The sequence below is a fragment of the Onychomys torridus genome, chromosome 22, assembly GCF_903995425.1.
Source record: "Onychomys torridus chromosome 22, mOncTor1.1, whole genome shotgun sequence".
Taxonomy (NCBI): Eukaryota; Metazoa; Chordata; class Mammalia; order Rodentia; family Cricetidae; genus Onychomys; species Onychomys torridus.
The window spans coordinates 39,656,713-39,680,281 of record NC_050464.1 but is presented as its reverse complement, the minus strand read 5'-3'; the positions used below and the strand labels follow the sequence as shown (position 1 = coordinate 39,680,281).

At 51.8% G+C, this 23,569-nt stretch overlaps 1 protein-coding gene across 1 annotated transcript in view; it reads right to left on the bottom strand.

Moving 5' to 3' along the window:
• Sgsm1 (small G protein signaling modulator 1) overlaps positions 1–23,569 on the bottom strand; it is a 70,408-nt gene that overhangs the window by 44,874 nt on the left and 1,965 nt on the right. The window contains exons 2-6 of the mRNA XM_036171674.1: positions 23,419–23,444; positions 18,738–18,835; positions 17,566–17,662; positions 17,064–17,163; positions 4,651–4,726 (exon numbers count right to left, since the gene is read on the bottom strand). Of these exons, the coding sequence (XP_036027567.1) occupies positions 4,651–4,726; positions 17,064–17,163; positions 17,566–17,662; positions 18,738–18,835; positions 23,419–23,444 (397 nt within the window). The remainder of the gene's footprint in view (positions 1–4,650; positions 4,727–17,063; positions 17,164–17,565; positions 17,663–18,737; positions 18,836–23,418; positions 23,445–23,569) is intronic.

Sequence of the window (23,569 nt, the reverse complement as noted above, 5' to 3'; positions counted from 1 at the left end):
TGGGGCCAAGGTCAGTCAGCCATCTCTGCTCACATCCTCTGTCAGCCAGCAGCCTGCTGTGTGACTGTGGGGAATGACTTCCTCCCTTTCTGCCTTTGCCTCCCCTTAAAGGGAGGGTGTGAGGAGCAGTGGTCTATCAGGATGCTGCCAGGACGTATGACACAGTGCACAGGACATTCTTAGAGCCCACAAGGAGGGCTCTGTATGAGACTAGCTGCCATTGCTGCCAAGAAGGGAGGCACCAATGAACCTCACCTGAGTTAAAGAAACACATCACCGTCATTGACATCCTCACCATCATCATGTTCATCAGCTGCGGCCATTGTCATTATGGTCTTCATCCTCACCATCACCACCACCATCACCACCACCCTCACCATCACTATCACATCCTCACCATCTTCACCATCACCATCACATCCTCACCATCCTCACTATTGTCTTCACTATCGTTATTTATCACCATTGTCCTGGCTAGATTTTATGTCAGCTTGACACAAGCTAGAGTCATCTGACAAGAAGGGAACCTCGCCCGAGAAAATGTCTCCCTAAGACCTGTCTGTAGTCATTTTCTTAATTAGTGATTGGTGGGTGGGGCCATCCCTGGGCTGGTGGTCCTGGGTTCTATAAGAAAGCAGGCTGGGCAAGGCATGGGGAGCAAGCCAGTAAGCAGCACCCCTTTATGGCTCTGCATCAGCTCCTGCCTCCAGGCTCCTGCCCTGACTTCCCTCTGTGATGGGTTGTGACCCGGAAGTATAAGCAAAACTTCCAAAGTTGCTTTTGGTTATGGTGTTTAATCACAGCGACAGACACCCCAAGACAACAATACCATCACCATCCTCATTGCCATCATCATCACTACCACCATCATCATGCACCACCATCATCCATCACCATCATCATCCACCACCATCAACTTCATCCCCATCACCACCATCATCCACCACCATCATCCATCCCCATCACCACCATCATCATCACCATCATCATCTATCACCACCACCACAATCACTACCACCATCACCACCATCATCCATCATCATCATCCACCACCACCACCACCCTCATTCACTGTGACCACATCATAGTTAACTCATACAACTTGCTGAATTTCTGTCACGGCTAAGTAGAAAACTGCTTCTACTTTTCAAGTGCAGACACTGGCTCAGAGAGGCAAACCAAATCAAGGACAAAGTATGGGGTCAGGATTTGAACCCAAGCCTAAGGTCAAGGTGTGCGCACATCACTCACACTTGCACAAAGGAAGCTGAAAAGGAACAGCGCTGGCATTGGCCTCCCACTTCCGTTTCCCCTGGGCGCTCTGCCTGGCTCTCCTTCAGGACAGGACGCCTGGACTGTACTCTGGGCTCTACTGTTAACTTGCTGTGGGAGCTCAGGCCAATCAATGACTTCCCCGCTCTGGACATATGTGCGCTCTTCTGGGAAATGGCTCTGTGCAGGCCATTCTGGCAGCCCCTGACCTACTCCTGGTGTTTCGGGGAACCTTCAACATTCTTTCTATTTCCCACTGGTATGCATTAGGTGCATACTCAATGCTCACTGGAAAGTGAGTATACAGTAAGACCGCCCCCTTATTAAGGGCCTGCTGGCTGGTAAACAGCTGTTAGGACTGACGTGTCCTGGACTTGTAACAAAAGCGTGCAGTGAGAACTCTGGTTAGTATACCTTGAACCAGTGAGCCAGCTGGCACTCGGCAAAGCGTGAGCATACACAGAGACACCGGGCGCTTGGGCTATGTGGTGCTTGTTTTTGTCACCAGACTCCTTCATTTCATGTCGCAGGCGCTTACTTCATTTGGAAGGAATGCCTGACAGTGCACGATCTGCCCATGCAGATGGGCATTCTGGGTATGACTCCCCGTAAGATCCCGCTTTTAGCTGGCCTGTGTGGTCCTCTCGGATTGGCTGATCAGCTCCCAGGCTTTGCGTGTGCCTGCTCAGGTCTTTCTGACAATGGCCCCCAAGGGATAGAGAATTTAAAAATACTCCTAGAGTCCTTTACGCCATATTTAATGCCTTTCAATTTCTCCCACCCCCCAAAAAACTTGGGTCTGATAGGTAATTCTTCTTCTTTTTATTTTTAAGCCAAGGCCTCACTATGTAGCTATAGCTGGCTGGAAACTCTTTATGTAGACTAGGCTGGCCTTCATCTCACAGTGATCTGCTGCTTCTGTCCCTGTCTCCTGAATGCTGGGATTGGGTGCAAGGGGCTGGGGATGGAGCCAGGGCCTGCTGCATGCCAGGTAAGTAAGTACCCTACCAGAGGGCTGCACCTCAGCCCTTTTCAGTTCTGTTTTGAGACAGAGCGGGGAGGTCTGAATGAGAACGGCCCCCATAGGCTCATATGTTTGAATATTTGGTCCCCAGCTGGTGGAACTGCTTGGGAAGGACTGGGAGGTGTGGCCTTGTGGGAGGAGATGTGCCATTGAGGGCAAGCTTCGAGGTTTCAAAAGCCCACGGCTTTCCCAGTCAGCTCTCCCTCCATCTTGTATTTGTGGATCAGACAGATGCGAACTCTCAGCTACTGCTCCAGAACCACGTCTGCCTGCTGCCATGCTCCCCACCATGGTGGTTATGGACTCAGCCTCTGAACTGTTAAGTCCCCGTTAAGCAATTTCTTCTCTGAGTTGCCCTGGTCATGGTATTTTATCATGTCAAAAGAAAAGCAAGACACAGGGTCTCACTAAGTTGCCCACACTGGCCTTGAACTTTCGGACGCTCTCACTGCAGGCTCCTGAGTGCTGAGATGACACCTGGCTGGCTACGAGATTCTTTAACTGCATTTCTCATCCTCTGTAGCTTAACTGACAGCTGTGTCTCGTCTTAACATGTCAGATAGAAACATCCAGAATAAAAATTAGAAGCTGTCATAAGCATATAAACTACAAAAATACTTTTATGTAAATGAAGTTTTCCAAACTACACATATGCAAGTGTGTGCATATGTTTAAATCGACACACTCTACTTTCCACATGAGGTCCTTGCTAGCCTGACAGTTGATCCAAAATGATGAGGTTTGGGCTCAGCCAGAGACCCTGTCTCAAAAGGTCAGCTAAGGACGACACCCCCATGCTGATCTCTGGCTCACACACAGGAACACATGTGAACACGTGCATGCACCACACACACACTTCAAGGAAGATAAGTGAGTGGAAGATTTTGCCCAAGGTCACTCTTTGGGTTGATGGTTGTCAACTTGACACAGGCTAGAGTCCTCTGGGAAGAAAAAGCTCAACTGAGAAAATGCCTCCATCAGATTGGCCTGTAGGGGAGTCTATAGAGTATTTTCTCGATTAATTTTAGGTGTGGGAGGGCCCAGCCCATGGTGGGTGGGGCCATCCCTGGGCTGGAGGTCCTGGGTTCTATAAGAAAGCAGTTGAGCAAGCCATGAGGAGCAAGCCAGTAAGCAGCACCCCTCCATGGCCTCTGCATCAGCTCCTGCCTCCAGGTTCCTGCCCTCACTTCCCTCTGTGATGGGTTGTGACCTAGAAGCTAAAATACACCCTCACCCAGGTTGCATTTGACCCTGGTGTTTACCACAGCAATATAAAGCAAACCAGGACATGCACGCAACAGGAAGTGGCAGAGGTGGGATTTGAACTCAGGTCTGCCTGCTGCCACAAAGTGGTGAGGTTCTGGATGCCAGCGTGCACCACATGTTGTCAGTCCCACGGGTGGTGCCCCCCAGCCATACGAATGGAAGTGGGCAGGCTGGCTACATATCTTTGCTCAGGTATCTTCACAAGGCCATGATCATGGGAGGGGACCCCACTGTGCGCTTCCAGTGAGACATCCAACTTACTAAAGTTCCAAGGAGAAAGACAGGAGTTCCCGCTTCCAAACAGCCACCCTACCATGAGCTGGAGGTGACCTCAGGCACAGGGAACCTGGCTCTTCCTGCGCGGGGGATGGCTTACAGAGGGGTCTGAGTCACACTTCAGACCCCAAGCCTTCTAGACTCAGTCTGCTAAATGTGAGTCTTAAGATACCTCCGCGGCTGCTTACCCCCTACACCCAATTATTTATTACAGGGTCTTCTGTAGCCCAGGCTGGCCCAGAACCAATATGTAGCCAAGGATGCCCTTAAACTTCTGATCCTCCTTCGTCTACCATTGGAGTGCTGGGGTGAGAGGTGTGAGCCACTATGTCTGACTTTATGTGTTGCTGGGGATGGAACCCAGGGCTTTGTGCATTTGAGCCAAGCACTCTACCGACTGAGCTGCATCCCCAGCCCTCATCACCCCTTTAAAACAGTCCCTATTTGCTCCATCCTCGACCCAGCCACACTCCAAGGCAGAGGGAGAGATGACTGAGGCCATCTAAGGGGATGAGTCAGTGCAGGGGAGCAAGCCCCACTGGGCCGGCCCGCCACAGGGACATAGGAGGCGTCCTCTACCCTTTCTTCCACAATTCTGCATTTCCAAATCCAATTCCTCCTGCAGAGTATCTTTGGGATCCCAAAAATAACTTCAGAGTCACAAAGCTCAACATGACGCACGCACGCACGCACGCAAGAGCTGGCTCACAGGTGAGTCGTCCCCGTCGTCCCCCCCCCCCCCCCCCCCCCCCCCCTGCAGCCCAGCCAGGAGGATGCTCCCCACTGCCTCCACCATGGAAGCCACCACTCACCACAGAAGGAGATGATGTGGCTGCTGTCCTCGTGAACAAACTTTCGGGTAACGGCCTCCTCCATGATCTGCTTCACCTGCAGGACACACAGGGGTGGCAGAGACTGATCGGATGGGGTGCCGCACCCCAGGGCCCGTGCTGTGCCCCCAGAGTGTCTGCAGGCTGTCTGGGGTGTGTGGGTAGCCCCTGCCCCTTTTCCTTCCACGGCCTCTTTGTCCCAGGCAGGTCTGTGACTGACAGCTACACGCTGTCCATTTCACTTCATTGGCAGGGAGGTTTATCACCTCTTCTAGGTATTAGACAGAATGGCCTCCCCTGCCCACAGTTCCCCCAACTGTTCTTGTCCCACCTCCAACACAGATCCTTCAAAGGACTCACCGCCATTCCTGCTCTGATTCCTACGGTGTCCTAGCTGCATCTCCTCTCCAGAATACAAGTCCCTTTGCCTTGCCCTTTGCCTTACCCACATTGTATATTAGGCACTCAATAAAGATCCCTTTTACTGCATGGTGAGTGAGTTTGAAGATAAAGGAATCAGGGGCATGGCATGGGGACGGTCAATTATGGGATCCTGGAAACCTGGGTTCAAATCCCTGCATGGGTTCCAGCAGATTGGTGAGTGAGCTTTGGGAAATAGAGGCTCCAGAGAGTCTGCGGGTCAGGGAGGGAGGGAGCAGATGCAGATGGAATCCCAGCTTGGGTCCCCATCACAGGCTGTGGCCAGTCCTCTCTGCACTCAATCCCTGCCATGCACTGTTGAGTGACTCCAGGACACATGCAAGGTCATGTTGGAAATGGACAGCTGGCCTCAGGAACAGTAGGGACCTCTGGGGCTTGAACGCTGCCCTCTGGCTTCCCTGGACTTGTACCCCACTGTGCCCGGAGGCATTGTGGGATGAAAGCAAAGTCTTTCTCTCTGGGCCTCAGTTTCCCCACCTTGAGTGTGAGGTCAAAAGGTGATTCAAAGGCCTGTCCCAGAAATCCATCACAGGATCTCTAATATGGGACAAAGGGAGCCAAGTCCTGGATCCCCAACCCAGTGAGTCTCCATTGTTTTCTTTCCGTTCATCACACACCAGCCTGAGGTGCCCACAGCCCCTGCAGCCCTGCCTCTTCCTGCAGCTTGCTTCCTGGAGGTGCACACAGGACAGAGCATTGCCACACTTCACTAAGTGCTCAGGGACAGCCTGGCAGCCACAGCCCATGCACTGGAGTCAGCGCCGGCCCTGTGAACAATGACCGGTTCTGTGAGCAGCTCCAGCAGCTGGGCGTCCCCAGGAGCTGTTCTCAGCCTGAACCCCTCTGCAAGGCCCATGGAATCACCCCGCTTTACAGATGTGACTTTGCAGTTTGAACCCAGGGCCTCACATGCGCTAGGCAAGCACTCCATGACTGAGCCACGCCTCCAGCTAAATCTCCCGTGGAAGGAATGGGAAGTCAAAAGCAGAGGGGCAGACAGGGCAATCCACAAATGTGCAGACATGAAACAGCCTGTCTGCCAGAGAAGTCCCAGGAGACATTAGAAGATGTCTTGAGATAAATTCGAACAAACGGGATGTGCTGAGGCCCATGAGACGGGAGGCCTACTAGTCATAAGATCCACTGGACGTGAGGCCTGCTAAAGGCAGGAGAATAGCACTGAGGGAAAGTATAGTGGGAAACGGCGATGTTAGAAGGAGAAAGACCTCAATTGCAACTTACCTTTGCTCCTCAGGAATCGGCAAATAGCAAGAAATAAACCCAAGGCAACAGAGGGAAGGAAATAATAAAGACTGAAGCAGAGATAAAATGAAATATTGGGCCAGCGAGATGGCTGAGTGGGGAAAGGTGCTTGCTTGCCAAGCCTGACCATCTGAGTTCGATCCCAGCGGTCCCACATGGTGAAAGGAGAGGATGGACTTTCACAAGTTGACCTCTGACCTCTGCATGCATGCCCACACATGATAAATAATGTAAGAAAAGTAAATGAATAAGATATGAAAGCCAGCAGAGGCCTAGGTTTGGCGGCTGGGCAGTAAGTAGCTTGCTGACCCTGCGTTGAGTGTGGCTCTACCAGGCTGATGTCCTCTGAGTCCTGTCCAGCTGATCTAGCCTGGGACAGGTGAGGGACCCTGCTAACTGACTCATACCCCCCAGCGTGGGGCTCCAGTCCTTGGCAGTGGCTGCTGTGTCTTGAGCAGGTTCTTCTGCCAATGTCCTCCTGCTTTTTGGAGGCGGCCATCTGCCTCACACCCCATGCCCATGCCCAGGGCTGCTCTGACGCAGCAGCTCTGCTGCCTGCCTGTGTGCAGAGACACCAGGCCCCATCTGCTCTGTGTCCCGGAAGGAAGCCATGAGCCTCCTCAGGATGTGTGGCAGGTCCCCAGCTTTCTCTCTGGGGTGGAGGAAGGGGGGCAGCAAAGAACTGGCCTCGGTAAGTTCTGTAGTGGGCGCCCTGAGACCTGCCCCACTCCGTTTCCTAGAATGCTCATCTCCTTTTGCTCCTTCCCCCGATATTTCTCTGGTACCCCAAAACTCTCTTGCTCTGACAGGTCACCTCCCTGACTGGCTTTGTGCTGGGTTGTGTCCTCTTTCCCCCAAACAAGTTATTTTATTTTATTTTTTATAAGATTTATTTATTTATTATGTATACAGAAGAGGGCACCAGATCTCATTACAGATGGTTGTGAGCCACCATGTGGGTGCTGGGAATTGAACTCAGGACCTCTGGAGGAGCAGTCGGTGCTCTTAACCTCTGAGCCATCTCTCCAGCCCCAGACTGGTTATTTTAAAACATTGCCTCCTACTAGCTCAGAATACAATACTTGAAAAGAAAATCTTTACAGTTAGGTCATTGGGGTGGCCTCTAATCTAATATGAGCAGTGTCCACATATGAAGAGGGAAATAGGGGCAGAGGATGGATGGCTCGGAGAGAAGATGGCATCTAGAAGCCAAGAAGAGAGGCCTGGACTCTGTCCTTCCTTCACCGCCTCCAGAACTTCAAGGCAGCACATTTCTGCTTTGTAAGTCAATCCGTCTGTGGTATTTTGTTACTGTAGCCCAAGCAAATCAAAGCACCGCCTCAGCAGCATCAGGATCCTTCTCATTTCTGTACCTTTGCCCAAACCAATGAGCCACTCAGCCACTGAGGAGCCTCCTCTTTCCAGGCCCCATTCCTTCCCAGGATAGCCCAGTGCTGATGTCTGTGGGGTATAAGATCCAACACTGTTGACTCCCTTGGGCCTTCCCAGCTTCTCCGAGGCATCCACAAAGGATTCCTTCCATCCACCTCTGCTCACGCCTCTTCCTTGGTGCTGAACTCACATCTATTCAGAACTGCGGAGCTGCACTGCTCAGCACTGCATAGACTAGAGCATCCTGGGAAACAACAGGGACCAGAAGACAGCCCTGAAATCACTGCCAGGTGAAAAGAACCTCTCTGTCTCATCAGTCAGATCTGAGTGCAAGACATGGAGAGTTGGAACTGTGGTGATGAGGCCAGATGGATCCATCCTGGGGGCTTTGGGGACAAAGATCTGGGCCAGGTAAGAGACCCTGGGAACCACAGATGCTCAGCTCAACTCTCGGCCCCTCCCTCAGATTCACATGATGCAGGTTAGAAATGTTCACCAGCCCAGGGCAGTTCTCACCCACACGCTCAAACTGCATTGGAATATCAGAAAGGAAGGGGAGACTGTGAGGGATGGGTTTCCACACCCTTTTTCCAGAGGGAAGAGGTGCAGGGGCTCTGAGAGAAGGCAGCATCCAAGCTCCCCCAGGAAGGAAGGAACCTTGTCCGAGCCTATGCCTGCATGGTTTCCCCCTTAGCCCCCTTCTCCCGCTCCCCATCCAGGTCATCATGAAGGGCGGTGCGGTTCCTGGTCCCTGATGTCGCTCACCTTCCTTATGAAACTTGTTTCCTAAGAGCGGTTTGGGGGAACCATCTGTTTCCTATCCACACCCTGACCGGACCGTTATACACATGCCGAGTCAAGTCCAAAGCTGTCTGTTGATGGCCATGAAGGGGAACCCTGAGAGCTGAATCCCCTTCCTCAGGTTACACAGCACAGAGCCCAGGGCTGTCACTAGGGGTAGGGTGAGGGATGGCAGAGGGGATATAGCAGCTGGGGTGGGTGCAACTGAGACCCTCCCACCTGTGCTGGTCCCCATGCCTAGCTAAATAAATGATTTCACGGAAGTGAATGGCAGGCTCAGCCCGAGGCCAGGAAAGGAAATTAAAAAGGCTGGTGAATAACAGCAGGGGAACATCTCCCTCCCACAGAAGGTCACCGAAGCCTGTGGAGGAAGCACAAGGCTGTGCCTACTCTAAGGGAGAGGAGCCCTTTGGACAGACCAGGGCCAGAGAATTCTGAGGAGGAGGGTTGGAGGCCAAAGCCCTCTTACCCTGGCAGGCTCTCAGGAGTGGCTTGGACTGTAAAACCCAAAAATATTTAGGTCCATGAAGCCCAGGACTGCTGGGAGCGGTGGCCCTGGGGTGACATCCCGATCCTTAGGAACTGTGGGGTTTTCTAAGCTATGGTCTAGAGCACACAGGGGGGTGGAGATGCTACCCCAGAGCCACACAGACCTTTTGTGAGCTTGCTGGTCCCTCTCAGCTGGGTCCAATCTGCTGTCACCTCAGGGTGGCCTTCTGTGAAGCAGGACTCAGCACTGCTGCCATGGGGACATGGATGGAAGGGCTGTCGGGGCACCACAGCACACAGTAGGCACTTATTTAGTTTTGAGGAAGAGTCTCATGTAGCCCAGGCTGGCCTCAAACTTTCTAAGAAACTGAGGGTGATCTTGAACTCCAGATTCCCCTGCCTCTACCTCCCAAGTTCTAGGTTTACAGGCCTGAATCCCCTCTCCTGGTTGTACGTGGTGTTATAGATGGAATCAGGGCCTCCAGCTCACCAACTCTACCAACTGAGCTACATCCCCAGCCACACAGTAGGCAATTTATGATGATCGAGGTCCTGACTCAGCACTTAGCGCGCACCTTCCTCGGTGCTCATACGGGCGTCATTGCCTTTACTCTAAATGTGTACAGAGCCAAGGTGTGTGGCTCAGGCATAGACCATGTACGTAGCATGTGTGGGGACGCCACCCCTAGCTCCGTGGCAGGTCAAGACAGTGCAGAGGCTCCTCCATCTTGGATTCTTGCTGAGGCCATTTTAGGTTTAACTAGAATTTGATCTCCTTGATGGGAAGCCCCCTGGAAAATTACGCAACTTTATTCTAGGACTCAAGGCCAATCTAGCTTATCTAAGCTTCTGTTAAACCGCTTGCTTGCGCAAAACTCCCCCTGCAGCTGCAGAACAAGATACCAGGATGTGGGTTTTGCTTTAAACAAACCAACAAACCCTTATTCTAAACACTTGGCACTACACTTGGGTCCCGAATACCTGAGTGTAGTCCCAGCTGACAGGAATAAAGACGTTCAGTTGGTTATAAACTGATTGTGTGGTCATCTTGGCGGGCTCCCAGTAACAGCACTGGGAGAGAGAACTGTGTATGTGAGGTTCAGAGAGATGAGACACTTTCCCAAGGGTCATACAGACTGGGAAAAGCACAGGGATTCGAACTCAGTTCTCTCTGAAGTCTAGGGCTGTCACTCTGCTTCCAGCTCTGTCTGAACCCCTAAGGACTCGGAAACTCCAGGAGATAAGATTCTCACCTGGGTCTGTGGCAGGGAGAGGGAGGGATGGAACAGGAGCCACAGGCCAAGGCTGGGAATCTCTCCCACACCGAGATAAAAAAGACACTGAGCTGGGGGTCAGGAGGGAGAGGTGTCCAGAGAAGACCCTGCCAGCAAGACCCTGCCAGCAACACCCTTCGGGGACCTTTTGGGAGGCCTTGGTGGTCAATACAATCGATTGTTAGCTAAGTTTCTATTTTCCAGTGACCACTGGGGTGTTTGGAGTCTGTCTGCACTCCCCCACAACAGAGCTTGTTCCTCTTAAAACTTGCTTAGCCCTTTAAGAACCTGTGTGTGTGTGTGTGTGTGTGTGTGTGTGTGTGTGTGTGTGTGTGTTGGGGGAGGGGAGTTTTGGAGCAATGGCTCAGTGGTTAAGACTTCTGACAGTTCTTCTAGAGGGCCTAGGTTCAGTTCCCAGCACACAACAGTGGCTCACGATTTTCTGTAATTTCAGTTCCAGAGGATCTCCGGCCTCTGTAGGACCAGGCATTTACATGTCAGACATAAATGCTGACAACATCCACACACACTAAATAGTTAATTTAAAAAAATTATCAGGCATAGTGGTACATGCCTTTAACCCAGCACTCAGGAGGCAGAAGCAGGTGGATCTCTGTGAGTTCCAGGGTAGCCAGAGCTATTAGAGAGACCCTGTCTACCTGTCTCAAAAAAAAAAACAAAAACAAAAACAAAAAAAAACAAAAAACAAACAAACAAACAAAAAAAAAAAAAAACAAAAACCAAGAAAAAAGGAAAAGAAAAAGAAAAGACAGAAGGAAGGAAGGAAGGAAGGAAGGAAGGAAGGAAGGAAGGAAGGAAGGAAGGAAGGAAGGAACAAAGAAAAACAAGGGTCTAAGAGCCCGCCCTGAACTGGGCATGGTAACACAGTTCTGAAATCCAGGCACCCAGGAAAAGAGGCAGGAAGATCTACCTCAGAACAAACCAGCCAGCCAGGATGTAGAGCTGCCCAGCTGGGTCTCATCTGGGAATCTCATCTGAAGCCTCAAGCAAGCTAAGATCTGCAAGGCACTGTGAAGGTGAGAAGGCAAGGCTCTCCACAGGGGGCGCTCATGGGCCTTCTGTGAATGGCCAATGAGTTTCCAGTCAGGACTGCCCAGGGACACAGCTGGTCCTGGGGCAGTGACAGCCCTGCCTCTCCACATAGGCCTCCACACCTGCCTCCATTCAGACACCAGCCCTGCCCTTCCTCCCACCTGTAAATATTTAAACAGCACAGGAGAACAGATCTCCGGAGAGTCTGGGCGGGCTGGGAAGCCAGGCAGGTCTCCCAAGCTGGAGGGGTGTTCCCGGGCCTACTGTTGCCCTGACTGATGCCCATGACATGTCCACACCCTCCCACAGCCCAGCCGGAGCTCTGTCAGGTTCCAAATCGACTCCCACGTTGCTGTTTCCTGCTCAGTGTCCCGGGTTACATTGAAGCCTTTGACCTGGATGGGACCTGTTGCCCTGGCCCACAGAGGTAGGCTAAGAATTCCAGAATCTGCAGGAAGAATGCCTCCCCCAGGACCCTGCACAGAGCTGCACCAAATCAACAGAGGCCTTTTAGGGACAGGGATAGAGCAGGAAGGAGCCCTTGGGAGCCACTAGGCCCAGGTCAAATCCTATCATTCATAGGGTGACCTACAGCCTGGGTTTCCCACGGTGAAGGTGGGTGCACCAGACAGCTCTGCCCTGATCCCCTCATTCACGGCTCCACTCATATGGCTCCTTGCAAGGATCCTCCAATCCCCTTGCTAAAACCTAGCCCATAATGCTATCTCATTCCTCCAGCGTGCTCTGTCCTTGGTATACCCCACCATGTTCTGACTCATACACTCTGAGTGTGTTGGATGACTGTGGGTGACCTTGAGCCCATGGGTACACAGCAGGTGCTCCTATATGATGGTGACCACTCTGAGGCTGTTACCACCGCTAATGCCAGACACTAATACTTTGGTAGCTCTGTTCCCAGAACTGTCCCCAGTTCCTGTCCTTCCTGATGGGCTTTGTATGTCAAAGGCCAAGGTCAGCAAAGGTTTTTCCATAAAGGGCCAGGAAAAAAACTTTCTGGGTATTGGGAGAATGGCGCCATCCATTCAGATATCAGATGCAAGGGCATCATGTAATGTAAAAGCATGTTTCAGATGTCATACAAAGCATTGCATGTTTCTTTTTTCTTCTTCTTCTTTTTTTTTTTTTTTTTGTCTGCTTCTCTGAAGTTCAGGTTCAACTGGGCATTCTGATTTTTTTTTTTTTTTTTCCAAGACAGGGTTTCTCTGTGTGGTTTTGGTTTTGGTACCTGTCCTGGATCTCGCTCTGTAGACCAGGCTGGCCTCGAACTCACAGAGATCCGCCTGGCTCTGCCTCCCTAGTGCTGGGATTAAAAGTGTGTGCCTCCACCATCAGTGAGCATTCTGAATTTTTATTTGCTAAACCTGGGAGACTAGTTGTGGGCCACAGTCTAGGTCACATGGTCTCTTTTAATTTGGTGTTTACAAACCTTTAAAGGAGTTAAAACAAATGTCTTGCCTTGAGGCAACATACTGGGCTTGGCCCCTAGGGACCCTGTCCCCCCCCCCCCCCCCAGTTGGAGGCACCCAGTACACAGGCTTGAGTAGAAGTCCCCAGAGCTACCACTCCTGTGAGCTCTGCAAACTCCACTGGACCCAGCGAAGTCCCCTCCAGCCCCCGTTGGCACCTGCTTGGGGCCGCAAAAGCCTAGGGTTGGTAAGTAATGGAGTATCGTGGGTATCACCATTCTCTCCATGTTCCCAATGTGACTGAGCCTGTGGAGGTCAGGATTTGAATCAAGGCTAGAGAGCACGAGGCTGTCTTAGGTGGGGACCCCAGCAGCAGGGCAGCCAGGCAGCTGCTCACTTGACCTCCTGCAACTGAACATCTGGATCAGGGTCATGGGCAATTCCTGGCTCCCTAGCTTTGACTCAGTTTCTACAGGCTGCTTCTCCCAGCCCTCCTGGTACACACTGGCTCCTTGGGAGAACCGTACTGGCAGAGGAACAGGCACCTTTATTCACTAGTTACCAGGCTGGGGAAGGCAGTGCTCGAAGGCTGTGCCCTGCATGATGCCAACGATGACATTCTGGAACAGGTGCGCACACCAGGGAGGCAAAGAGATGGCAGGTTGCCAGGGCTAAAGGAGAGGGGAACTGGGGACTCAAAGGGTGTACAGGGCAGTGATAGAATTCTGTTGCACACACTTGTCCAAGTGACAGAAAGTCCTGTGCCAAGAGGACCCTCAGTGTGTGCCACAGACCTCCAAGGAGACCATGATGGGTCTTTGAGGATCAAAAGAGAGATATCTCATCTTGGGGTTCTTCTCCCAAGACCTTGCTTGGCTGAGAATCTAAGAGCCAGGCTGGAATCAGTCCCTTGCTTCCTGAGCATGGGTGTGTGTGTGTCTGTCGGTGCCTGTGTGATGTATGTTTGTGTGTGTACATTAGGGGTGCCACCCAGGAGGCCCTCCCTTCCTGGTGGCAGCCACCTGGGCAGCTGGAAGCTGGGACCTGTTGCCAGAGCCTCCTTCCCCTTGGGGATCGTGGGTGTGTCTCTGTGTGTAGCATATTCCTTTTTTTTTTTTTTTTTCTTTAAAGAACCAGCTCCAGGGTTGGTTGCAAATTCTAGAATTATCAGAGGAGGTGATGTGTTAGATAGATAGTGGGGGAGGTCCCTCAGAACGACCTAGAAGCTTTTAGCTCAGTCTTTGTAAAGACCTGTTTGAAGACGTGAGACACGTACTATCCAGACCCCAACCTCACAAACTCACACTCCTGCCCTTCAGAGAAAAGGTCTTAGGTTAAATGTGGGAGGACTGCAGCTCATTTTCACTCAGACCTGACTGGAAAGCATGCTCCTTGGCTGTTACAGCCTGGCGTGACCCTCTTTGCTAGCAACAGAGTTGACCAAAGAGGATGCCACTGTAGAAGAGAGGGTGAGCGAGGCCTCTGGGGAAATTAGGAGGCACCCTAGTCCAGCTGTGCCACCAGCTCCCTCAAAGTCATTCATAAGTCACACCTTCCCTCACTAGGATTCCATTACCCCCTCTGCAGAACATTCGGGGACCCCCAATCCCAGGTCTGTCCTCATCAATCCAGCGCATGCTCCTAGAAAGTCTCTGGGGATGTTGCCCCCTGTCCTGTGACCACAAGTCTGCTTGATTTCCTCAATCCTGGGGACCCCTGGGTTTGGAGTGAGTCACCTTCTTGACTTGAGCCTGAGTGGAGTGGGCCCTTCTTGCCCTGAGACTGGCGAGGACAGTCCATTGCTGGACGCAGCATATTATTAAACGGGATTCACAGTCGTAAACTGCTCAGTTTCTAAATCTTACTTATGGAGGACGGTCACTCGGTGGATCTGAGCTTCCATCAGGGGCTTTTACATGCTGTGCCCTGCAGACAGAGCAACCTGTGTAAATGGCGGCCGCAAGACTGGGGTTCACAGTAGGGAAGTGGCTTCTTCAGCACCCAGTCAAGAAGGGCCAGAATTAGGTTAATCTTCCCCCCCCCCCCCGACACACACACACCCCGGTCATCCCAGCTCTCTAGGTACCGGGGTGGCGTGATTCCCATTACTCTGCTGGGTATAGCGTGGCCAGAAGCAGGAGGCTATGTTTGAAGGATGCAGACCCAGTGCAGGGGAACAAGAGGAAGGCTGTCACCTTCAGGCTCTCCAGTTAGCCCCCTAAGTTTACCCCTCTGTCCACAGCTTCCTTTGCCCACCCCCCAGCTCTAGAGGGGTAGGGAGAAATTTGCCTAAAAATCTGATCAAGTCTTCTCTGCCCCTACTCTCCTGGGTTCGGATAAGCCACACCCCTATGTGCCACAGCCTCCCTCTTCCTCCTGGAAGAGGTGACAGAGGACTTTCCTAGATAGCCAAATGGCCATACAAGATTGCCCGAGATGTGCCACCTTGCAGCCACCCACAGAGCCTGGGTGGCTGGGAATTCTGCCCAGAGCCAGCCTTGGGAGCTGTCAGGACTCAACACCCATCATGTGGGTCAGGAAGGAGCCCTGAGTTCAACCAGAGCTGGAGTCCAATCCTGGATTCATTCACTGCAGAGGGTCTATAGGCACTGCAGTGACCAGGACAAAGGTCCTCTGGCCTCCTGGGGAGACATTATTCTGGAATGAAATGAAAAAGGATTACAGGAGGCGTGTGAGGTCTTGGCATAGCAAGACCATAACACAGGCCCCGGCATCGAACAAAAACATCTGCAAGCTTGCAGGATATGGCATTGCAATGGCTTGTCAATCACACGGTCTCCCAGAAGTATCTGTCTTTATCCTTGCTAGTGTCTAGGTGACCATTTTGTCGTAATAGGGATGAAAATGGCCCAGTGGGCAGAATAAACTATGTGTAAGCATACAACATGTGCACCTGCTCTCCTCCGGGGCTGAGTCAATGTCAAAGGGATGCTGTTTTCTCCAGCAAAGGCCCACCAGCTCTGAGCTGACTCCTTCCCGGCTTGCCTTCCCCTCCCTGCCACCACCCCTTAATTTTGTTTTGGTTCCCAGAGCAAGCAGGGACTGGCTTCCCGTTGTCATGACAACAGCCATTAAAAGAGCCAGCCACGTGATCCAGGTTGATAACGGAAGCTAAGTGACTAACTGCCTTGTTTTCCTGCCTCTGGCTGCTGCCAGGAGGCCTCTTAATTGGAGAGGAGAAAGCAGGGGCTTGTGGGCGGCAGCTGAGACCCCTGGAAAGACGGGTCCTTCCGGGGAAGCTGCAGCTAGCTGTGGTGGGGTGTGGGGTCCTGTCCTATGGAGCCATCCCCACAGCTGCTGAGCTGTGTCTAGGGGAGCACACCCCACCCCCAGCTCTGAAGTGGAAGATGGGATGAAAGAAAAGGGGGATGTGGTCAGGAAGATGAGGGACCGGAGTGACGTTGCCATGGAGACGCTTGGGTCTCATTCTAACCTGGCAGTTCTGATGAAGGACCGAGGACAGCTTGGCCACCTCAAAACAGTTGCCGATAGCGTGCAGGTCACCGTGCAAGCCTTGAACCAAACACAAGAGTTACTATGTTTTAGTGTAAGTGCGCTGCTCCGCCCCAGGGGACATTTAGCAGTGTCTGGAAATGTTTTGGTTGTAACAGCTGTGGAAGCTCCCAGCATCTTCAGGAAGAGGCCACGGGTGATGCTTAACATCCTGTGGTACACAAGACACCCCCATATGCCAGCATCATCACCCACCCCACCACCATTCACATCATCTCCACCCCCTGCATCATCATCATCATTACCATGATCATCTCCATGACTCCACCCCCACTATCTACACTAACCTACCACCACCACCATCATCACCTCCACCCCCAGCATCACCATGATCATCTCCATCACTCCACCACCCCCACCGTCATCTATACCACCCCACCTCCGTCAGCAGCAGCAGCAGCGCCATCTCCATCCACCTACCATCATCAATCACTATAATCATCTACGCCCCCTACCACCACCACCCATCCCTACCATCATCACCATATCACCATCAATAAATACCACCACCCATGTCAACATCCTCACTACCACCATCTACACCACCCCACCATCACTATCACTACATCACCACAACCCTCTACCATCTCCACCCCACTGTCACTGTCCTCTCCATCAAGCCGTTACCATGGCCATCACCATCTCCATCAAGCCCTTACCGTGACCACCATCATCTCCACCCACATCCCACTTAACCACTTCTAGTACCATTACCACTCACCGTCACTCCCACACCACCACCGTCATCACCATCACCTACCACTTCCACCCCAGCCCCTCCATCACCACCCAACACCACCGCCATTACCACTGGAAGACTCCTGCTTAGAAGAGATGGCAGTGGTTATAGCCATGATCTTCAGACGGTCTCTGGAGGCACGGCTCAGGGGTGATGTGTGTGAAGGAAGAGATGGTGGGGAAAGTGCATTTGTCTGGACTTGTACTGGGCCGGGGTTGCCAGTGTGCCGACTACCAGGCAGGTAACCGGGAGCTACCAAGAATGTAAGAGCAGGGGAGGGCTGGCTCTGAGAAAGTTACCTCTAATAACGATCGAGATGGACGCCTCCCGGCTCCTAGAAAGGACGATGTCTTCTTTTTTTGCTGTCACTGTACAATAGCTGAGACACAGATGAGGACGCGAATGGCGGGCTGGGGAGACGGCTCTCTGGGAAACCCTTTGCTGTGAAAGTATGGAGGCCTGGGTTTGAATGCTCAGCACCCACGTCCAATTTGCTGGGCACAGCACAACGAAGGTGTAACCACAGCCCTGTCCCCAGAGCTCCATGGCCAAACGCCCCAGCCAATCGGTGAGCTCCAGGTCTGGTGAAAGAGCCCGTTTCAGAGAAAGATGGAAAATGACTGAGGAGGTCTCCAGACCTCCACTTCTGGCCTCTACATGCACACGTGAACATGAACACGCGCGCGCGCGCGCGCGCACACACACACACACACACACACACACACACTATGGGTGGTGCCAAGTCTATAAGGAAAATATGGCAGGGGGATGGATGGCAGGAAGGGCTAGCCAGAGTGGTCCAGGATGGCCTCTGATGGGGTCATCTTTGGGTGGAGGGAGGGAAGAAGGGAGTGGGGGGAGGAGGAACCAGGAAGGGAGGGAGGGGTATTGATGGCTACAGGTCAAGCAACCAGCATGTTCAGAGTCCTTGAGCTGGAAGCAAAGGATAGTGAAGAGGTCAATGGAGCTGAAACAGTGAAGGAGAGTGGGAACAAGGTCCGAGACAGACTCTGGAGGCTCACCACCCCTGTGGACAATTGAGACCTGATATTTAATCTGACTTACATGAGAGCCGTGGTGGAGTTTTGAGTCGGGAACATGAAGGTATTGCAGGAGACCTGTGTGTGGCCGGTGGCAAGGACACATAGGTAAGAGGAACCTCTGGCTTGTTCTTTCTTTCAACAGGGTCTCACTATGTAGCCCTGGCAATCCTGGAACTCGGTCTGTAGACCAGGCTGGCCTTGAACTCACAGAGATCCACCTGCCTCTGCCTCCTGAGTGCTGGGATTAAAGGCGTGAGTCTCTGTGTCCAGCTTTCTGGCTTGTTCTTTGTGAGCTATGGTTCATGAGTGAGAAGCCGATGTCACTCATCCTGCATGCTCCTGCTACATAAAGTAGAGGCTCTGAAACTGCCATTGTGTGTGTGTGTGTGTGTGTGTGTGTGTGTGTGTGTGTGTGAGAGAGAGAGACAGAGAGACAGAGAGACAGAGATTGAGAGAGAGAGAGAGAGAGAGAGACAGAGATTGAGAGAGAGAGAGAAAATGCACATGAGTGTGTGTGTGTGCAGGTATGTGGTGCATGCACATGAGTGTGTGTGCCCTATTTGGGCTTCAGAGGGCAAAACTCCTCTTGGACAATGCCATCTTATCTGCCCACCCGCCATATCTGATGGACTTTCAAAGGTCTGACGAAGTGGCTTCTGGGAGCTGTGAATAGCATTGGGCACCTGTGTCAGCCTCTGGTACCTGTGCTCCCTGCAGGGGGGTGACAGGAGGAATGTCTCCTAGGTTTCCCCCTGCAGCCACCCAGGAGGGGCTCCAGGAGCTAAGAGTGTTTTGACACAGACTAGCAGATAGGGCAGGGACATTTGTCGCCAGTGCCAGCATTTACTGGCTACAGAACCCAGGAAAAGGGGGAGTGGAGGGAGGCTAAAAAATGAATTTCTTGGTTCTAGGGTTTGGGAACTTTGGGGTGATCAGGTTCAGGTATGGTTGTAGTTTGGGGTCAACAATGCCATTGGGATCCTGTGTCTTCCTGGTGAGGTGTGAGAAAGCCCAAGGCCTTGTCCCGCCTCTGCAGCTGGCATTCCGTGAAGAGCTGGCTTGTCCACTCCTATCAAATCTTCCAGCTTTCCAGGAGAGTGAGGTTGGCCAGCCAGAGACCTCAGAGCATCTATTTGGCTGGCACCCTGCTCAGAAAGCCCACTTGTCCTTGTTTATGCTCCTCTGAATTTGCCAAGTCTGTGTTTAAGATGTAATACGAGCTGCAGATTAGACTTCAGCACAAGAACAAGCCGCTCAGGCAGGGCTCAGCGGAGGCCATCCCCCAGGTCCCCTGAGGTTGATGAGACACAGGGATGGCAGGACACTCCCCTTTTTCTGTCATAGAAATGCTGCAGCCTAGGGCCTGGCTTCACACTCTGCTACCCTTTTCACTGGAGCGGAAACCAACACTTCACAAGTCCTTATAAAGTGTGCTCTGCCCTCGGATAGTATGTGACCCTCTCCAATGACAGACCACCCTGACAGCCTTGCTCCCATGTAGTGAAGTTGCCATCTCTGCTGTCCCAAAGCCCACTGCCCTCTCCTAGGAGTTGAGTTGGAATAGCTGAGTCTGGCTGGCTGTGTCCCTGTCCTGGGGTGGACATCATGGGGCTCTCCACTCTGTTTTCCTATCAGCCCACAGGAGACGGTGTTCAGCCTGAGGAAGCCAAGCTCCCTGGGCATCACCCTGTTGCTATTATGTGTTCCTGGGCCTCAAGAGTTCTGAATGCTGACAGTGGTATTTCTCTTTCTTTCAATAGTTGAGAAGCTCAGAGAATAAATCTGGTTCTTCCTTCTCAGGGACTGACTGTGGGCATTTATAAAAGGGCCAGAGAAAGACCACAATAAAAACACCAGATGAGGCTGGGTGTTGTGGTACATGCCTTTAATCCCAGCATACTCAGAGGCAGAGGCAGGCAGATCTCTGTGAGTTTGAGGCCAGCCTGGTCTACATAGTGAGTTCCATGGCAGCCAGAACTATGTAGAGAGACCCTGTCTCAAAAACAAACACAACAAAAATAAAACGGATGGGGAGCCAGGCATGGATGCCAATGATCCCAGCACTAGGGAGGTAGAGGCAGGAGGATCAAGAGTTCAAGGTCATCTGCAGCTGCCTAGTGAATCTGAGGCCAGTCTGGGCTACATGACTTGTCCCAAAAAATATTAAATCAAAAAACAAAACAAAACAAAAAAGCAGATCCTTGGAGCCGTGGTAATTTAAAGACCCGGTGATACTCAGGCACAGAATATATTCCCTTTTGATTATCATTGTTTAGTAATTTATGCTTAATTAGGATCCATGCTCAGCAAATGGAAACTGCTAGAATGTTACTATTTTCCCTCTTTAATCATAAAGCTGCGGTTCTGTGGACTGGGCAGCTGCTCCCCGTCACGGACAAAACAACTGAAGTCCAGAGAGGTTACATACAGGCAAAATGCAGTGGAGCAAGGTCTGTCTTCCGTCCATTTCAGCTTCAATAAGCCCCCATAAAACTTGTCTTGAGTCAAGCATTTGGGAAGTGTGGGGTGATTGGGTTCAGGTACAGCTGTAGCCGGGTTCTCCAGAACTATCATCATCAGAACCTTTTGCTTCCATCTCTGTGTGGTGCTGTCGAGGGGTTTGTTGGTTCTTTGAGGAGGCAGCACGTTGTCTGGCATCCCCAGGGGCCCTGTCTGCCCACCACATTGACATCACAGCAGGAAAGGGAGCTTCCTTGCCTTTCTTCGGGTCTGGTCCAGCCTGGGTCCCATGATGCTTTTGTGCCCTCCACAGTGGGGCAGGTTGCTGTGATTGGTCAAGCCTGCGGGGGCAGAGCAGAGGAGCATGGGTAGGAAATGGTAGTCAGGGAGCCGGGCACAAGGCCAGAACCACAGCTGCCCACAGCCAGAAGGGAGCTTGGTCCCTGGGTAGAGGAACATCCTGCCTACGCCTGCTTCATCCGGATAGCAGGTCTCTGGAGGTCAGGGCAGCCCAGCTCTAGTGAGGCCGACCGACTTCCACTTCCTTTGGGTGAGCACGGTGACAGGAGGGAAAAGGGCTGTGCTTCCCCTTCAGAAGATGCAAACCCCACTACACACCCCAACCAGATGGCGTAACACACATGAACACCCCTAATAGTACTAATTCCTCCCTGTGCTCCAGGCCCTGCCTGGACAGGGCACAGTTAGGCACAGGATCCCTAATGGAATTTTCCCAAGGGCCTGCCCTGATAAAATCCCTCCCAGGGTCCTGGAGAAGATGCTATGTCTGAGGGGGTGGGGCGCTGTTATGTGAGGAAAAGAATCTATATACACCATACTCTTTCCTCCATTACTTTATTTCTCTAAGACAAAATTCTATCTACACAGCTTCAGCTCCGTCCTCACATTCAGCTCCTCTCTGTACCTACCAGGCCTGCCTGCCACAGTCCTAACTAAGCTCCTGTGCTTTCAACCTCATCTTCATCCTCTGTTCCTTCATCCTCCATCTTTCCTTCCTTGCTCCTTACCTCTGGCTCTGAGAAACTCTGCCTCCAGGAATTCTGCTCCAGTCTTTTCTGCACCTGGTTATGCAAAAAGCCCTATTGTCCTGAGTCAATAGCTCTGCAATGCTACTAGGCCTAAAGGAAGGGGAGGGTCTGAGCTTCATTTGCACAAGAAACAAGGCTAAGCATCTACAGCTGCCTATCTCCTAGGCACTGCAGGGGTGTTAGTTACCTAGTGGATCAGCAGCAGGTCTGAGAAGCTGAACTGTTTGCCAATGGCCTAGTAGTATATGTGCACACAAGAATTTTATAGCAGAAGGCAGCTGATATATTAAAAACGGAACAACACCAAATATTCCTTGATAAATGGCTTCCTCCGGAAAAATGCCTTGACTGCTCTAGGTATAACTTTAATATACAGCTGAATCTCTATAATATATTCTTGCAGCCCATTGCAGATCCCCACGTCCTGGTCCATTGTTAAGTTTAAAATGCAGCTCCTGGACTGAGGAGAAGGCTCACTGCTAGCCTAAGTGTGAATTCCCAGAACCCACGTGAATGCATTAGGGGCTGTAATCCCAGTGCACCTGCAGGAGGTGGGAGGAGACAGGCAGATCCCCAAACTCGCAGCACAGCTGACCTGCCCAAGAAACAGGAAAAACAGTCAGGGGATTGGAAAGGTGAAAGGTGAGAGCTGACAACTGAGGTTGTCTTCTGACACCCACATGTGCACAGTGGTGCACAGACATACACGCACACAAATGTGCTTGTGCAAACATCACAAACACACATGAAAATAAGACATGATTCTTCAATAATCTTAGCTCCTTTGAAAATGCCAAACAGATCCATATAGCTAGTGAGACCTTATGGGACCACAGGCATACAGAATGTTTCTAGAAACTTCTATCACATTCTAGTTATCATACCAAGTGCTCAGTATATGTTCAGATGTGTAATGCAAAAAATATCACTGCCATCTGAGGGGCAAGCTTATGCATTATCCCATTTTGAAGATGTTTAGATGGAGGCACCTTAAGTGAAGTAACTGGGCCAGAGGCCCACAGCAGGTAGCAGGTGGCATCAGAATCTAAAACCATCCCTTAAAAACAACATTCTAACTGTTTTCCTTTTAGGGTCAGGGAGGGTAAAGTCAGTTTCTATTTTATCTGAGTGTTTTAAGCACCCCCCCCAAAAAAAAACAACTTGTTTTTTTTTCACACCCTCCCAAGTTTAGGCGTTCTTTGGGAGAGGGTCCTTGCTTGGAATCTGTGTGTCTTGCTCATCTCCAGGGCTGTGCATCTGGAGATGGGGTTTTGCCAGGGACCTTGGCGATGTGCAGTGGGTAGCACACCTAGGAGAAGGCAGGTGGCTTTCACAGTGTGGGCGGGATGTGAGGCACGAGCAAGTGAGTGAGTGAGCAAGCATGGCTCATTTCTCTGGGCGTGAAGGAGGCTGGGGCTGCTCCTCCAACATCCTCATCCCATGGGAAGGGTGGGTTCCAGGGGGCCTGGGGTACAGGAGGTAAAGGGGGATGCTTGGTAGAACACCTGCCTAGAACCCCTTTCTCTAAGGTTGTGGTGAGATTGGCTAGTCCTCAAGTCCTCAGTCAGGGAACCATGCCCAGTGCCTATTTATATCGAGCAGGTAAACCATTAACTGTGGCTCAGGCGACTGAGCCACAGACCTCCATCCTGCAGTCCCAACACCTATTTAGAGCGGGTAGGTTGGGAATGGGCAGGGAAAGGATTGCCCAACACTCTGTAGCCTCTGGAGTCCACTGCTCTCCAGCTGGCATCCCTCCATACTCCCCAGTCTGGCTTCCCTTACCTGTGCATGAGGAAGGACAGGGAACACTGGAGGAGAGGGTGACAGGTCTGAACTGGAGCCCCATCCCCCAAATACCCTCATCCCACCATGTGCAGACCTTCCCCACAATAATGCTTCTCCAGGGCAGGGTGCTGCACACCCACACTAAGGA